General features: G+C 35.2%; 1 protein-coding gene and 1 long non-coding RNA gene across 2 annotated transcripts in view; both read right to left on the reverse strand.

The window, feature by feature from the left end:
* Positions 1–929: 929 nt before the first annotated feature.
* On the reverse strand, positions 930–2831 carry LOC140155429 (uncharacterized). Its single transcript, XR_011859382.1, has 2 exons — positions 2263–2831; positions 930–1369 (listed from the first exon to the last, which is right to left on the reverse strand). It is a non-coding gene; the product is annotated as an uncharacterized lncRNA (long non-coding RNA).
* Positions 2832–8829: 5998 nt separating this feature from the next.
* Positions 8830–19317, reverse strand: part of LOC140155432 (sentrin-specific protease 3-like) — a 43883-nt gene continuing 33395 nt past the window's right edge. Inside the window, exons 6-7 of the mRNA XM_072178279.1 lie at positions 10143–10280; positions 8830–9728 (exon numbers count right to left, since the gene is read on the reverse strand). Coding sequence (XP_072034380.1) covers positions 9609–9728; positions 10143–10280 — 258 coding nt within the window. The 3' untranslated portion in view covers positions 8830–9608. The remainder of the gene's footprint in view (positions 9729–10142; positions 10281–19317) is intronic.

Here is a 19317-nt window from a genome sequence, read left to right on the forward strand (position 1 = left end):
GCCAATTTGAATAGTTTAACATGAAAATTTTGTCAATTTGCCAATATGGACCTAAGTACAGGTCTCAAGAACTTCACATGTAATATCAGCACAATGTTCACCAAGATCTCTAACATGTGCACTCTTGTGCAAGACTGCATGCAGGCACATGGAGATATAATTTAGATGTGCACTACAGGGTGTCCCAGAATGATTTATACCGGGAAAGATGGAATTTTTTTTAGGTATGAACAGCATTTCTATTGGTCATATTGATTTGCATTTTAAGTTCTACATATATTTAGCTTTCTCAGTTTTTTTAGATTTTAAAAATTGGATGTTTCTAGTAGAAGTTAAAGAGGATTGCGTAAAAATGGTGAATTCCAAGTTTTGACAAAGCAACCTATTTTGAAAATCTGTAAAATTACTAACCGTTCAGCACAAAGTTATTTGGAAAATGTTATGCAGTATATTTGTTGTGTCCTGTTCTTACTTCTACTAAATAGTCTAAATGTCTATCTTTTATTTATGATGTTAGGAAGCAATCCTTGTATGGAATAAAGGATTTGCTACGCTTGAGTGACCTTAAACTATTCTTTCTTTGGCGGTAGTTTTGAAGCCAATTATTACGGTGGGTAAGTTTCATCATTTGAAATGCCGGCAGTGATGTGTGTACATTCATATCAAAGGATGCACTTGTTGGCTGCTTTATGTGTATCTTTTTGTATTCCAAAACCATTGACTTGGGATAATTTGAAGTGACCTCCACTTGCATGCATTAATCTGGTATTTATTCCTTGCTTTATGTACAAAGAGACATGTAGTAACCGACAAGTGTCTTCTTTTGATATGGATGTACATGTAGGCAAATATAGGAAAAAAAAAAAAAAAAAAAGGTCTTAGAGAAAACACAAAAGACAGTGAGACAATACAATGCTAAGAAAGATATGTTCTCAAACAATTTTGTGCAAGTTTTATTCAGAAGTCTGACAATTGTTACCAATCCATTTGATGCCCAGATTTATCAGTGACTAATTATCTTACTCTTGCATCAACTAAAATCATGTAAAGTCAACATTAACTTAACTTAAAAATAACCATTTGACTAACCACTAAATAAAAAAAAGAGTACCAACCCTCCAGGACATCTCATTTGGTCATCAATGGGACAATGTGGGTTTTTTATGAAGCTCATATTTCGGTATCATGTTTCCCAGCAGAACTCTAAAATTGCACTTCTATAGCTCAACCTGACTAGCTTGACAAAATTTCATGGTTACAACAGAAACCACTAGATAAATTTGAAGCAATTATTCTGATTAACATTGAAACTGTCAATTTTGTCAGTCCGACATCCAGGCTTTTGCTTCATCTATCTCACTCCCTCAACCTGGAGTGAATTTTGCAAGCAAGACTATCGTCTGTGGCAAATTTTGTACAACCAGTTAAAATATGAAATGCACATACAATATCAACTTTTGTTTATTATTAAAAGCAAGTTTGTTATTTAATTATATTGAAAGCAAAATTTCTGCTGAATATTGACATATAAAATCCCTGATTTGATACCAAATTCTTCTTTCATTGATTTCTTTGAAAAAACACAAAATGTTTCTCCTGCTATGCACACTACAATGTTCTTGCTCTAACTTGGCAAACAGGCCCGACAGCATTGTCAACTACAATAGACTGTTTCATGTTTCACCAAATGTATAATCATTCAAACTTTTTGTTTAATAAGTGCCTTAAGGTTAGAGTTTATTTAACTACAAATTTACAACTTAACTCCAGACAAGTATCTGATTCTGGCATGTACAAATGAATTCCATACACCTCTATTGAAAACATAACCTTAATCTTCCACCCAGTGGGTGCAAATTTCAAACAGGGTGACTCCATTTGAAATCTACACCCCCTGTGTGGGAGATTAAGGTAATGTCTTCCATTAGAGGGTGTATGAATTTTAACTGGAATAGCCTATGCCAGCTATCTAAACAAAACTAACAACTAACTTGTATTTCCTGAGACATTTGAACTCTTAATTGCCAACAAGCAAGTACCAAATTCATCAATGGGACAATGTGGGTTTTTTATGAAGCTCATATTTCGGTATCATGTTTCCCAGCAGAACTCTAAAATTGCACCTCTATAGCTCAACCTGACTAGCTTGACAAAATTTCATGGTTACAACAGAAACCACTAGATTAATTTTAAGACATTGAAACTGTCAATTTTGTCAGTCAGACATCCAGGCTTTTACTTCATTTATCTCACTCCCTCAACCTGGAGTGAATTTTGCATTGGTATAGGGAATTTAGTTTTTGTTCGTTCTTAAGGGATCTGGAATGAGCGTTTTGACAGGTTTTTTTTTTGTGTATTCAGAATGCAATTCGATATGTCTGATGTGCTCTAATATCCCACAATAAATACAGTCAAAATGTTCATACCCCAGCCCTTAATAGATTTTTAAAAATTTAGCAGAAATTGGGAGAGTATCAACGGATTAGCTATTCTTTCTAATTCTGTTAGAACTAGCATATTCTCCACAACAGCAATCTTTCTCTCCAACCAACAGGCAATTTTACAAGTTGAACTCAAATGACCTTTGACCTCATCACCATCATAACTTGAAAGTTCCCATAATGAAGCTTTGGCTCAACTTTGATATAAAATTGGATTTGAACTGTTCATTTTCAGCCTATTTACAAGTTGACTCAAATTTAATATCCTTTGACCTCGGTATGTGACCTTGGATACCACCAATACATGAAGGCACCCATAATGCAGCTATGAACTTTGTTTGGTAGCAAAACTCTTCATATGAGACCAAATTTTAATCAAAAGCCTTGTAACACACATAGAGTGCGGATACACCGTCCTGACTGACTTATGATGCAATAAGGTCTTTTCCTTCAGCTTGACACTTTTCCTTTCTAACTAATAATAAATATTATTACACATTTACAATGAAGTTTACAAAATTGTCCATTTGCATTCTATAGGCAATATTCTCATACAAACAAATAATTACTATAGTGTGTCTCGTCTTAAGTTGAGAGTAACGCCATGTTGGCGCAGATTTGAATTGGTGCGTTTATACGGGTGTGTCTCTAGCGTACAGAAAAATCGCCCTTATACGCGTGTGCATACTCCCTGTGGGATTAGGTTAGTGTGCAAGATTGCCACTACAAAATCCAACATGGAGTTACTCTCAACTTGAGACAAGACGGACAATACAGGCTTGATATAACTTCCCCATTCTGAGATTCATTGGGCTATTTAATTGAAATCCATTCACCCTGGAAAACATTACCTTAATACCCCCACAAAGAGAGTGTGAGTTTCAAATGGTGTTACCTGAATGGGTGATTTCATTTGAAATCTACACCCCTTGTATTGGAGATCAAGGTCATGTCTTCCATAATTTATATGCCTAATAAATACAAATTATGTACAATGTATTGAAATTTCTTCTTAACATGTTGATGCAAAATGTGAATTATTTTTACCCAAACACCATGGCCCTAGTTGTTTCTTCCACACCACTAGGCCATGAATGCTGCACATGTGTAGAAACGGGGCACCCTGAACTCGTGTTGTGGTTCAAATATGAAGAATTCAAAACATGGCGATGATCGATACATCACAAATCTGGTACCAATAATTTAATTAAAATGAGTGAATAAAATATGATACATTTGTTTGTTTTGTTATTAAACTACATCAGATGTTCTTACTAAGCTTCCTCCAGTTTGAGCAAGACTATCGTCTGTGGCAAATTTTGCATAACCAGTCAAAATATGAAATGCACATACAATATCAACTTTTGTTTATTATTAAAAGCAAGTTTGTTTTTTAATTATATTGAAAGCAAAATTTCTGCTGAATATTGACATATAAAATCCCTGATTTGATTTGATACCAAATTCAAATTTCTTCTTTCATTGATTTCTTTGAAAAAACACAAAAATGTTTCTCCTGCAATGCACACTACAATGTTCTTGCACTAACTTGCACAGCATTGTCAACTACAACACACTGTTTCATATGTGTCACCAAATGTATAATCATTCCAACTTTTGTTGAATAAGTGCCTTAAGGGTATAATGAAGTATTGTTGGTCCAAGCAGCTAAAAAATATATTTTCATTAGCTGAATCAATAACACTTTAGTGTTTTGCAAAAGTTCATTCGACAAATCATTTAAAACTTGCTTAATTTATTGTTGTTAATGAGTTATGTACGTTTTACAAAAGTGTTGTTGTTTCAGCCCTCTTTACAACATAACTCAAGAACCATAGGACCTACAAAAGTATATCTGTGATATTTGAATTCTTCTACACGCTTGCTATGAATTGAGCAATGCAATTTTTGCCAAAGCTTACTACCATTCGCAAGATGATGTGAACTACTTTTTTTTGCTTTTTCGACCAACAATACATCGTATAGTATAACCTTAAGGTGAGAATTTACTTAACTACAAATTTACAACTTAACTCCAGACAAGTATCTGATTCTGGCATGTTACAAATGAAATCAATACACCCCTATTGAAAACATAACCTTAATCTTCCAAACAGGGAGTGCAAATTTCAAACGGGGTGACTCCATTTGAAATCTAGACCCCCTGTGTGGGAGATTAAGGTTGTGTCTTCCATAGAGGGTGTATGCATTTCAACTGTAATAGCCAATGCCAGCTATCTGACGCTTTGAAACAAAACTAACAACTAACTTGTATTTCCTGAGACATTTTAAATTGCCAAGAGGCAAGTGCCAAATTCAAGACCTGGTACAGTCCCACTTATTGTGCTATTCCATTTCAAGTCTACACACCCTCTGTTAAAGATGAAACTACTTTCTCAATTCCAGTATATTAAACTTTGTGGTCAATCCAGTTGAAATTATTCGCTCATTTTATGTTAAAATCAGCTGCAAGCCATTTAAAGTGTTTGAATCCAGTTGGATGTTAACATCAGCGTTTGAAATAGGGCCGGTCAGCCGGCCATTGGCCTGTAACTTTTTGGCCTGGCCGGTAACTTTTCTGACTGGCATCTAGTTGCCGGCCCGGCTGGCCGGTAACTTTTTAAGGTCAAGCCCGGCTGGTCTGTAACTTTTTGAGGCATATTTCTAACACTGGTTAACATGTAGGCCTACACAATTTGGCCTATTTGGGGATAATTTGCTTTGAATTCCAAAATTTTCTTCCACACCCTTTCCTTGATATATGGATAGAAATTGTTTGATTTGGAGGGGTATGAAACTGTTGAATTTGGTTGGAATCCCAAACTCTTCCTCCAGGGTCTCAAATGGAACAACAGCCCACTGCATGTTTCATACATGCCTCAATGCAAGGCCGACATCAATTATTTACAAAACCTGAACAATCATTTGCTTAAAGCCATATTGTATCATTTCCTCATGAGTCCACCTTCAATTTTATTAGAAATCTAGATTTTTAAACTAATGTAATGTACTTTGATGAACTAAGAAGATACCCTACAAAAATCTAAGCCTAATATATATATATGCTGTATTTCAAACAAAATCGGAGATTTAATAATAAGCTGTTGTTTCATACGGTTTATTATTGTGATAAAAATATTAGTTGAACGCATATGTGATACCCATATAAGACTGTTCGGTATGTACACAGTGTGAGGAAGGTTATAAACATCAAAAGAAACGAAACACAGTCACGTAAGAGAAGTGAAGCATATTGGCGACATTATGCGCTGGTATCAAATAGCAATTTTCTTTATTGTGCCTAATCTGTTCCGGTCAAAATTTAAAATTATCTGACAGTGAAAACTAACATTTTGTGGAAAACAAAATACAAATCGATTTTTTTTAAACGGAAATGTTACAACATGGCTTTAATAATTTACCATTTGTTTACATAAATGACAAGGAACTACAAACTTATGCTTCTTACTTTCAACTGCCTCAACAACTACTTATGTAACCTCATTACCATCAAGAAACCAACTCAGATTAAACATTGGTGGCTCACTCTAATATTAAATATTACCCCACCTTGCAACAATAAGACTGTCAATACTGTTACTTACGGCCAGAGATCATTTCCGTATTCAGCTCCCAAATGGAATCAACTCCCAATTCATGTCGGAAATTCATGCCAGATCAATTCAAGAGTTCACTAAAAACTAAACTTTTCAACATTTGACTGTGCATTTTGTTTCTTTGCATAGATGTGTAGTTTACGTTGCACAGTGACATCGCCCCGATATCTTCATAGTAGAAATCGCCATGGTAGGTTGAATCCACAGCCACACATGGCTATTTTATTCGGACCTTATGAGATGCATATTATTAGCGAAGTGACCTGACTAAGGCTATGACAATAGACGGGTAATTGATTTCTCGCTGTGTGAGCAAGCTTGTATACGACATTGCGGTCAATGGTTAATATACTGTCTCCACTTGAGTGAGTGCCGCTATAGCCTGCTGCGCGCTGTAGTCCATAGGCCGACAGGACCAACGTAATATAAAATTGAGAGTTTTGGTCAAATTTTGAGTTCAAAGCGCACGGCCAATTTTCAAAGCGCACGCTAACGACTATAATATCTGTTCAACACGTATTTTCAAGTGTATGAGACCACATCTGGTTTCTTGAGAAAAATTCATTTACGGAGATATTCATCATTTTCAAACACAGTATCCGAAGATTTTCGTCTGATATCAAAATCGTGCATAGCAATTCACGTGTATCGATCCCGTGTATTCATTTTAATGTCTCTGCTGCACCAAATAATTATTAGCCAGGCGATGTCGGTGTGCGTTGTAGTTTAAGTTTGTGTTCAGCGCAATGGGGTCATTGACGGAATGCACTTTATAAGCATGCCATTCATTCATTCATTCATTCATAGCTGTGTTGTAACTTGTAAGCCACTTGCCATAATTATACTTTCAGGTTTACACACTTATTAACACAAAATATGTCCTTTCAATTTCTGAATAGCAGGTACAAATATCAAGCAAACTATCTAACTCAGAAATTGCAGAATTACAGAAATCATCATAGTGATTAATAAGTATCTGAAAAGTATTTCAATTCCAATTTCAGAAATATTAATTACATAATTGCATTGTAAATAAGTCAAATACAATATCCCTAAGTGAACATTGCAAATCATTTCAATAAAGCTTTTCAAATTTTCACAGTTTTTCACGTAAACGGGAAGACACGCCATGCTCTATTGTCGATTCATGTATACATGAAGACACGCACCGCTGGCATGTTTGCTAGACATGCAAGATCAAATAATATGCCCTCATGAATATGCAAGAATTCACAGCATACAAAGCACAGGAGCTTTGAATGTTGGTGAATAATCTGTTAGTTTATGGTCTTGCCTCATCAAAGTAGTGCAGGCCAATCATTTTATGACATGCACCCATGGACGAAAGAGATAACAGACCTTGTCCAAGCAGTCAAAGTCTCCCAGCATCATCCGATAATGAGGGCCGATTGTTCCATGAAATGTGACAGGCGAAACTGCTACGTATGTACCACATATCTTTATGGAGGCACGCAACGCTGGCGTGATTGTTAGACATGGCACAATCAAACGATCGGCCCTCATGAATATGCGAGAATTTACAGCATACAATGCACAGGGACTTTGACTGTTGATACATAGTCTGTAGTAGTCTGTGAGTGCACCAGAGACATTTGTAATGCTTACATTACACCTTGCAATGGGCTAATCCATTTGGCATCCACACCCCCACTGAGAAGATTTAACACTTTGAATAATTCCAGATTCAACCATTTCCATCCATAAAAAGTGCAAAAAGTGTGAAAGATTTTGGAATTCCAAACAGATTCTCACTTGATACCAAATTAAGTACAATCCAACTGGATTTGATTTGAGAAATTGCAAGTGGAATTTAACATACAAAATTTACAGCAGGTTCGAACAGAAGCACAACTGGATTAAAATTCAACAGTGAGAGTGTGGATTTAAATGGAACAGTTAAATTGCAACATCTTCCATGCATATATTACTCTAAGGCAACAAAAAATAAACCACCCAGTTTCATGGGCCCACCTGACCTAAATTTGCTTTTGGAGATCTTTTATGTTGTTGTTCAAAATTGGCCAAAATTTATTGATTTTGATTGGAATTTTTTGCAAATTTCAAAATATGTTTACAAAAAATTATAAGACTTTTCCAAGTCTGATGTTAACATCCAACTGGATTCAAACACTTTAAATGGCTTGCATTCAGTGATTTTCAGAGTAATTTAAGCGTAAAAAAATCCTGACCGACTGACCCTACTTCAAAAGTCTGTCCGCCCAAAAGACAGGTTGTTTTTTCTCGTCACCTTAAGGGGTGGGGTATGAACATTTGGACAGTATTTATTGTGGGACATTAGAGCACATCAGACATATCGAATTGTATTCTGAATACGAAGAATGTCCTTCTGATATCATATAATTTTGATTTTTTGAAATTCGCAATGTAATACACATTTTATGGCAAATGATTAAAAATTGATATTTCTGATATTTAACAGTACTCGAAGTAAACTTTATAAATCTGATGATTTATACTTAAAGTGTATGTAGGTGCGATGAAAAGTCGACGATCAATTGAAAATTTTGACCTTTTCAGATAAAGATATGGATTTTTTTTCCAAAACACCAAAAAAAATTAGGTCTTTTGGGGAAAAAATCCATATCTTCAATATGAAAGGTCAAAATTTTCAATTAATTGTCGGCTTTTCCTCCCAGCTACATACACTTTATGAATATATCATTAGATTTATATAATTTACTTCGAGGACTGTTATATATAAAAAATGTGAAAAATATCAAAATTTAATAATTTGTCATAAAATTAATATTATATCGTGAATTTCAAAAAATGAAAATTATTTGATATCAGAAAGACATTCTTTGTATTCAGAATGCAATTTGATATGTCTGATGTGCTCTCATGTCCCACAAAAAATACTGTCGAAACGCTCAAAATGCTCATTCCAGATCCCTTAAGCAATGAAATAGTGTACCCTGAAGAGGATAAGAAAGGAGTTATAATTGAAGACCGAATTAAAAAGACTAGTTTGCGTCCATCTGATGTCAGGGCAATAGCACGGCATGATTGGTTGTTGACTTGCGCAGTACGGCGTTTTTGGTCTGCTTGTAGTGGTTGACAGGACATCATACGCAAACAAGTCTTTTTAATTCAATCTTCAATTATAAACTTGACAACCCCTGGTTTAGTCCTCAGCATGATATGGCCACAGATGTATTTTAATACATCTTAAAAGTAACTACAACCTTAGAAAAATACTTTTTAAACACTTTGAAGATTTAATTGAAAATGGTGTTGGAATGCGCAATATGCTCATCATCATTATGTTATCTCAACATTGATGGGGCGAGGGCAGGGGATATGTGAAGGAGGAACATTGAGGCAACACTAGTAAACTTCTTAATTTCAAATGACTCAAATAGTATGTGCAGGGTGGTAAAAAGAACATGGGAATTAGGGACATTTTTTTTTCACATTTTTTCTGAGATTGTAGTCGTCCCAATTGAGTGCATCTGATGTTCAACAGCTGATGTACAAGTCTCTTGCTTAGATTGGCTTTGGTCATGTATCACAAGGAGCTGACTTTGAGTTTCTGATTCGCTAATTCCTTACACATTTCCGTTCTGAAAGCCATCGATTCCATAGTTGTAAATTTGACCTGCTTACCATAACAAATTCTTTTTGCATACTGTAATAAAAGAAGTATATAAAGAGAGAATGTTAATTGTGTTTATCAATACAATAGTACATGTAAATCAAGAACAAACCATTCAACACTTGGATACGTAAAAAGTGGATGCCAACAAAAATTCCCCTGTATATTGGTAAATGAAAATTTTTTGTAAAAAATATAGACATTGAATGATGAATAAAAAAGCTAATTTAAGTCAATAATTTTCCAGTTCATAATTGATGTGATGTACAGTTTTTTAAACTGATTGCACAGAACAGTGTTGTACTTGTATAAGATCTGATTTGACAGCCTTGACTGGAGGTTTAAACTGATACCAATACCATTGCAATTAAAGAAACATTTGATCAAAATTTGAATGTCAAATCTTTCAAAGGGAGAGGGTGTCACCATACACATAAAGATCCTTACCTGACATACGTACACTCCACAGTCACTTCCATTCTTCTGCTGGGGTAGACCCTTCATAAACCCTGTGCCCCACTTGAGTGCAGTGAAGAGATGTCTTTCACGGGTACTAGCTTCTCTCCGTAGGTATTGGATTAGATTCTGTCATAAGAAGATGTAAGGGATTTAGTAACATTCCATGGTTGTTTGATGGCATGTAAAGCTATAGTCATTTTTAAGTAAAGGTGAATGCTGATGTGATGGCACTATTGATCTTAAAATCTTGTTTTCATCTTTACAAGAGGTAGACAATGGTATAATGGCATTAAACATCAGAAAGTGAGTAACAAATAGCAAGGAAATTAAAAAAACTTTTTATCACGGACGGTGGTTCTCGGATGTTGTGGATGCACAACGCCGACCGTGATGCCTCCACCAAAGGAGTATGTGGCACACAAAGGTTGGTACAAGGTTTCAAACCTCAAAGACACAACTGAATTTGACCTCAGATGACCCCTGCATGACCCCAAAACAACCGGAGAAATAGCTGATCTTTTGTCTTTTTGTATTGGTTGATATGTTGTGTTTTACAATATGACGGTGGTTGATATTAACCAATCAGATCAAATTTTATATCAGCATCTAGCCAAGATTCTCAATAAAGCCTTGTTGAATGAAGTAGTCCACATACCTGCCAACATTGAAAACCTAGAAAACAGAGTACATGGCGAACGTAGGGCGCAAGCGCCCGTAGTATTGCCTCTGACGGCGGGGGGTCCAGGGGCCCGCTTAAGGGTCCCTGGTGGGGTCCAGGGGCAAAGCCCCGGTGGGGGTTGAGGGGGCGAAGCCCCCGAAAGCTAGAGGGTTTCTAAACTGTAAAAACCCTTATAAGCCCCTTCACAGAAGACAACAATAAAGAACAAGGTGAAAATGAAGCCCTAGGCTTTTATACACTTTGAGGAGGGATTTATACTCCATATCTAGCAACAATTTCAACACATATTTGATGACTACAACCTTTGCAGCTACCTTGGGTAGCATAATCATCTTCGGGAGTTACTGCGTTCAGTTTTAGCAGGCTTAAATGTACCTAATATTGCCATTTTGAAAAACTGTAAAAAATAGTAACATTTTTGTAAAACCCTGTGTTTTCTTCAGTTAGTTCATGGATAATTTTTCTTATCCTGAAAGTACGGTCATATGTTCAGTAAACACTGCCACATTAGATTTAATTGTGAACAGCCCTGTATTTTTGAGAACCGGACTTCGATATTTGTCGCTTCGAGGTTTCATTTTCCGTTAACAATTGTTAACAAACTTAATGGGTATAGCTTTGGTTCATAATTCTTGGTTATTTCTTCACTTCTTCTTGATTCATAACAGTTGATATCTTAACTTGAAATGGGTAACAAAAATTAGTTGATTTGCAAGCTTTTAAAATTTTTATAAAATCTTGACTTCAAAGAGCCGATTTTCCGTTAACTTTTTTGAATCCTCCGAAACAAACTGTTCAGCAAGCTTGGGCAAATATAAATAAGAGAGCTCATCCAATCTATTTATCAAAATGTAGCAAAGTAGATCCTCAAGTCACTTGTTTTTAAATCATGGAGATATATATCACCGTTTGAAAATGGGACCCAATACAAACTTTCCGTTAACAATTGAAGCCTCCGAAACAAATGAAGCCTCCGAAACAACAGTAAGCTTAATTATCATCTATGCATATCTAAATTGATATGTTCCATATTGATATCTGCATTGTAATTGTTGCATGATATGTGCAGAATGTCATAAATTAAAAAAAAATTGATATTATGGTTAATGCTTGAAAAATATACTGATATCCAAGAAAGCCCGCTTTGGAGGCTTCACATGCAAATAACACCATACTTAACAAATGGGTGAAAAAATTACCATGTTATAAATCTACAATATCTGCCGCATAGAATCATTGATTCAATACACACAAGAAAATAACAGCTTAGATGACCCCAACAGTGTTGTTTTCAAAAACTCTTCTTCTGCAATGTTTAACCATTGTTAACATGAAGCCTCCAAACAAAAAAAATGACTTGCTGTGATAATTTAATTTTGTCACAACTGAAATTCAATACTTAGAAGCAAAGCATGAAAATTGGTAATTGTGATATTTTTTACCTATTTTTTCATGTCAACTTCTAGTAGTTAGCCAAATATTTTACTTTTATGATCACCTGTGTTGTTAACTGAAGCCTCCAAACACAAATCGCTTGAATTGCCAATTCTAAAAATAACTCCAATTTCTGTGAAACTTGGCTGGGAGGTTCCTTTCATCAAGTAGTATTTGTACATGAAGTTAGACATTTAAATTATTTTAGGAACCCAATTAAAACTTAAAAAATATGTTTAAGGTTGGGAAATTTCCATTGCAAATGACCCTTGATGTTAAAAATTTTCAAAATTGCAATTACAAACATAGCAAAACATGGTATAAAATTTAACTTATATCTGTTGACTTACTTTTGGAATGGGATTTCACATGTATTCCAGCTTTCATGTCATAATTTTCTGAGCTTATGTAAAATACATTTTTCTTAGATTTTAACCAAAATGTTATGGAAATGTCAAATTTTTATCAGAAATCAAAAGGTTTAAGCCTTGAAACACTATTTTACTGGAATTTAAGTTGCTTCTATGCATGATTACAGTAAACAGAAACATATTTAAGTGGTTTGAAATTTTGACCCTAAAAATCAAAAGTTACACCCTTTACTGTGAAAATGACCATATATGAATATTCATGAGCTGGGCGTGGCTAATTAGCATATATGAACATTCATGAGATGGGCGTGGCTAATTAGCATATTTGAAGAAAATTTTGAAGAAAAAGTTGAAAAAAAAATGAAAAAATTTCAAAATAAAATTTCCAAAAAAATTCCCAAAAAAATTTCAAAAAGAAAATTTCAAAAAAATTTCAAAAAAAAAAAAAATTCCCAAAAAATTTCAAAAAAATTTCAAATTTTTTTTTTTTCAGAGTGACCCTTGACCCGGAAGTGACCTTTGACCTGTTTTTGTTCTAGAAACACCAAAATTTTTAAAATAAGTGAAAAAATTTGCCTAAAATAACGCGTTGTATCGGCCGTATTACGGAAGGTATCGGCGTCAAATTCGATATATACGGTAAGGGTCGAATTACGAGCTACCCGCGGGGGTCGAGGGGTCGAAAGGTCGATGCGCTTAAAAAATTAATTTTGTCTAGGGAAATATCGTATTTTATATTCATATATGCTAATTAGCCACGCCCACCTCATGAATATTCAGCGTACGAAAAGGCCCACATTAACTACTAACCTCTAGACCTATTCTGAAGGTTTGCATTTGAGGAGGGATTTATACTTCATATCTGGCAACAATTTCAACACATATTTGATGACTGCAACCTTTAAAAAATGTGAAAAAACATTCTGGGACCTGTTTTTACAAGTTTGAAAAATATGCTTCCTTCACATAGAAAATGTGCTTTTAAAAATGCAGTTTCCTATACTTTTGTACATAACCATCATTCGTTTAAGCGATTTTTTGGCTTTATAACAAGGCTTACGTGACTGATTGGACACTGTGATATGATGCACAATACAAAGTTAAAAATTCAGAAAAAAAATCCATAAAAAAAACAACATGTCAAAGTGTTTGTTGACTTTGGAGAACCACTAGACGTATTCTGAAGTGCTAGGATCATTCACAGTTAATTTGAAAAAAAAAATTGGAAAAAATTAAAAAATTACAGTTTGTTATCCTTAATATGGAAACCACTAACTAATGTTTACCTCTTCATCTATCACATTATTATACATGCATTGGTTTTCCATGCATTTATAATATGTGCTAGATGAAGAGGTAAACATTAGTTAGTGGTTTCCATATTAAGGATAACAAACTGTAATTTTTTTCCAATTTTTTTCAAATTAACTGTGAATGATCCTAGCACTTCAGAATAGGTCCAGTGGTTCTCCAAAGTCGCCGAAAACTTTGGAAAAGAAATAAAAAAAAGATTTTTTTTTTTTTTTTTTTAATAATTTTTTTCCCAGAAAATCGGAGTACTCCGATTTTCGGGGTTTAAAACTCGAAATCGGAGTAACTCCGCGAAAATCGGAGTAGTTGGCAGGTGTGAGTCCATATTTCACCTCATGAAAATATTTTACCATTAGGCCCTATACATTCATAAACAGCTAGTTTTTTTTTGGTTTTTAAATCTCATGTCAGTGATCAATAGTATTTTGCAAATATATATACAGGGTGATTTAAAATGAACTGTACCCACCTTCACCCAATTTTTATATATATTTGCAGAGATTGTACATATCAAAAATCTATCATAGAAAGCAGTGATAAATGTTCTGTAGTAGAAATTTTGAATTTTGATAATAAGTGGTTTTAGTCAGAAGATATCGCACTTTCAATTTATCATCCCATTTTTAGACCAACACACGTAACTAAGTTTACCTGTGTTCTCTACCGCAGTAACAAAATGCAACTACCACGACTACATACATGTACAGCAAAACCAAGACAAATGTTATTTTGCATTATTAAATCAATAATATTGATATTCAATTACAATGTCAGGTTTGCAAATATTACATGTTAAATAATACATGTAGAGCAAAGGACCCGTTGACTTGAAATTGTAGAGGGAAATTTGAATTCAAATAGAAATGGTGCTGGTGCAAAATCCATTCACTCGTAATTGAGACCTGATTTTTTCACCAATAATAGGAAATATAGCCTACTACCCTAATACAGCTTGCAATGTAAAATTATTTAAATATTGGTAAGTATTTAATTTTAATTGTATTTATTTATCAATTCATCTTATTTTCATTTTTAAATAAACATGCGCAATTTATGTTGAACTGAAAGTGTCTCAGGGCAGTTGAGTGAGCAAAATGCTGTAGAACAGATAGTTTGAATAAAATACTCATCGGTGTGCAACATTGTTTTTGGTGCATTTTCTAAAAATGTACTTTTCTTCAAAACCATTTTTCACCAATAACAGGAAACATACTATCCTGTTACAGCTTAGAAACACAAATTATTTAAATGCCGGTAAGTATTTTGTTTTAATTTTTGAAGTTGGGTACAGTTCATTTTAAATCACCCTGTAATTATACAAATCTTGTATCCAGTAAAACCAAGTTTTAAATTGATTGCATATCACCAGCATGAACCTGTAGGACAATGTGAAACTAATTTGTAGCAGTTTAGGAATTTGTTGTATGTTAAACATGCCAATAGATATGTGTAGGTGTATAGATTATGTTGACACAAAAATATTTACATTATATTGATTAAAGGGATATTAATAGATTTTGAGTTGAACAAGTTTTATGGAGACCCTATGTGCGCATTTTGAGAGGGTTTTTTGCGGCATACATGTCACATGGATCATATGCCTTAAGCATCAGAAAGAGTTTGCAACAGCACATGCAGTGTTAATTTAGAGGGCTATTCCAGTTACAATCCATACTCCCTTTTGGAAGATATGACCTAAATCTTCCACAATTATATGGGGTGTCAATTTCTGGTTCTGGTAGTATACTCCAACTAAGCAGGTTCCCATTCAGGTAACCCCATTTGAAATTCACACTCCCTATGTGAAAGATATAAGGTCATATCTTCCATAGGGGTGTATGGATTTTAACTGGAATAACCCAAAAGCCCAAACTCAGCCATAGACCTACACACCCACGTTTGCGTTTGGTAAGTGCTGAAAAAAAAAAAATCACATCTTATAACTTTCACAAGATGTACTGTTTTGTAAAAAAATAAATATGTTGTTGCAACATTTATTTGGTATTTCATGTTAAATAGGCATGTACTACACCAGGATGTCATAATACTGACATTCTATATATATATTTCAGTCAACCACCCCCACAAACTCTGTGAATGTGCTTCTATTGCATGATCACTGTTGTGGAAGTATCGTTGCCTAAGTCATTACAAACTCTGTGCATGGGCCTCTATTGCATGATCAGTGTCATCATGGAAGCATTGTTGACTAGTCACAAAATCCAATGAGAGCTAAATTTAATCTGGGCAATTATGTTGAAGTAGTTTGGTTGTTAAGTTGGGAAAATCCCAATACTGCAATGTCTATTAAATTTGGGAAGTTTTAATACATGCAGTTATCAGAATTTCTTTCAGTTCAGATCAAACAACAAGTAACAAGTGTGCTTTTGGGTTATTAACTTTTTCTCTGCAAAATTCATATAGTTGGAATATTCAATGTTGTGAAATTGAACAGTATAATTCTATTCATTGGAGCATACAACATGTCTACCAATCCGACACAGAATGTTGCTGCTACAAAACGATGCCATGACTTTGAAGAGGAACAACACGGAATCCTGGGTGGCGACTGCAGCAATTTTGTGAAAAGACAAAGATTGAATTTTGTCTTAGAACAATCACAGTCACCCTCAAAAAACTGTTTTCCACCAGTTGGTTATGAAGTGAAAATTGTCACAGAGGAGGCAGCCAATCTGATACATAATGATGATGTTACTACAAAACAATGCTGTGACTCCGAAGAGGAATGTAGCAACTTGGAAGCAACCAATCAGATACAGACAAAACGGTGTGATGACTCCGCAGAGGAACATGGGAACTTGGTGGCAACCAATTCAACACACACAAAACGATGCCATGACTTTGATGATGAGCAACGTGGCAACATGGAGGCAACTGATCCGACACAGTCTGCTAATAAAAAACGATGCCATGACTCTGAAGAGGAGCAACATGGAAACCTGGACAGCAACTGCGAGAGTTTTGTCAAAAGGCAAAGGTTAGATTTTGTCTTTGAACACTCACAATTGACTTCAAAATCTTTCCCATCTGATAGTAATGGTGATGAAGTGAAAACTGGCATAGAGCAGAGTACTGATGACCATCAATTGCATGAGAGCAAATGTTCAAAGAATACATTGAAATCTGTCGCACATGTATACTGTGAAGAGGATATAAAAGAGCAGAAGTGTAATACAGATTTGGTTCAAGAATCTGTAAATGCGTCCTCTACATGCAATCAGGAGGACTGTCAGAAGATTAATGATGATACTGATCTCACAAAATCTTTGATTCCTTCTACTTTGACTAGTCCGCATGGTAAGGAAGAATGTCCAGCGATCAGTGTAAAATCTTTGACTAGTCCGCATGGTAAGGAAGAATGTCCAGCGATCAGTGTCAAATCTTTGATTCCTTCTACTTTGACTAGTCCGCATGGTAAGGAAAGAATGTCCAGCGATCAGTGTCAACTCTTTGATTCCTTCTACTTTGACTAGTCCGCATGGTAAGGAAGAATGTCCAGCGATCAGTGTCAAATCTTTGATTCCTTCTACTTTGACTAGTCCGCATGGTAAGGAAGAATGTCCAGCGATCAGTGTAAAATCTTTGATTCCTTCTACTTTGACTAGTTCGCATGGTAAGGAAGAATGTCCAGCGATCAGTGTAAAATCTTTGATTCCTTCTACTTTGACTAGTCCGCATGGTAAGGAAGAATGTCCAGCGATCAGTGTCAACTCTTTGATTCCTTCTACTTTGACTAGTCCGCATGGTAAGGAAGAATGTCCAGCGATCAGTGTCAAATCTTTGATTCCTTCTACTTTGACTAGTCCGCATGGTAAGGAAGAATGTCCAGCGATCAGTGTCAAATCTTTGATTCCTTCTACTTTGACTAGTCCGCATGGTAAGGAAGAATGTCCAGCGATCAGTGTAAAATCTTTGATTCCTTCTACTTTGACTAGTCCGCATGGTAAGGAAGAATGTCCAGCGATCAGTGTCAACTCTTTGATTCCTTCTACTTTGACTAGTCCGCATGGTAAGGAAGAATGTCCAGCGATCAGTGTCAAATCTTTGATTCCTTCTACTTTGACTAGTCCGCATGGTAAGGAAGAATGTCCAGCGATCAGTGTAAAATCTTTGATTCCTTCTACTTTGACTAGTCCGCATGGTAAGGAAGAATGTCCAGCGATCAGTGTAAAATCTTTGACTAGTCCGCATGGTAAGGAAGAATGTCCAGCGATCAGTGTCAAATCTTTGATTCCTTCTACTTTGACTAGTCCGCATGGTAAGGAAGAATGTCCAGCGATCAGTGTCAAATCTTTGAAATCTTCAGGAACAGAGTATAATCAAAATGAAGGGACGAAAATTGATAAAGATGAGTCTCTGATAGCTTTTTCTGCATGTAGTGGACAGGAACTGGTACCAAGTAGTAGTACAGAAATGCACGAAGCAAACAAAGAAAACGCAGATGTTGAAGTTACCAAATGTCGTCCATTTCTAAAAGAGTTGAGCTATGAAGAAGCAACGCTTATTCTTAACAATGTTCTTAATTTTGAACATAATAAAGAGGTACCAAGAGGTCTGCAGGGCACTTCTGTATTATTTGTAGTACAGTCAGGAAATTCTAATAACAATCTTGAGGATGAGATCATACTTAGTGAAATGTACTTGAGCAACCCAACCATTGGGGGTAGGAACCAAAGTCTGCATGCAGAAAGACAACTCTGTAATAATAAAGGTACTATCATCCAGAAAATCAAAATGTATCGGCAGCAAAACAGTTGTGCTGTAAAGAAGTGTATAAAGGTTACGTTGTTTCAGAACAACTCCCCCTGTGAATATTGCTCCACTCATCTTTTGGAATTCAAAAGAAACATCGAAAATTCTCTTGAGGACCAAATTCAGATGGAGATACAATCGCAATGGGTTTACGGACGTAGAAAAAGTGACAATGTGACAGGTCTACAGAATCTGAAAAATAACGGCATAAAATTATCAAATCTAGACTGGGTTTATTTTTATGGTTTTCTTTATGAATGGCTATCAAGAAAAGGATGCGGCATCAAGAAAGAAATGGTCAAAAGTGAAGAAGATGTTCGATTGGTTCTTTACGCAAGTTCACATGAGCACATCATGATGAAGTGCAAACAAAGCAATGACACCAGGGAGTTTTTTAATAAAGAAGTATGAATTTGTATTCTATTACTCCATCGGTGCAATGTATCTACTACAAGTACAGCCCATTTATAGTCTGAAGTGTCATTAGGGTCAAAACTGATTAAATGGCAGTACTTGGAATTAAAAAATCTGCAAAAACAAAGTATCTCTAAACTAATCCTTTTTATTCATAAATCAAAGGCAGTCCTTCAAAGTT

This window comes from Amphiura filiformis, chromosome 6 (assembly GCF_039555335.1).
Source record: "Amphiura filiformis chromosome 6, Afil_fr2py, whole genome shotgun sequence".
Taxonomy (NCBI): domain Eukaryota; kingdom Metazoa; phylum Echinodermata; class Ophiuroidea; order Amphilepidida; family Amphiuridae; genus Amphiura; species Amphiura filiformis.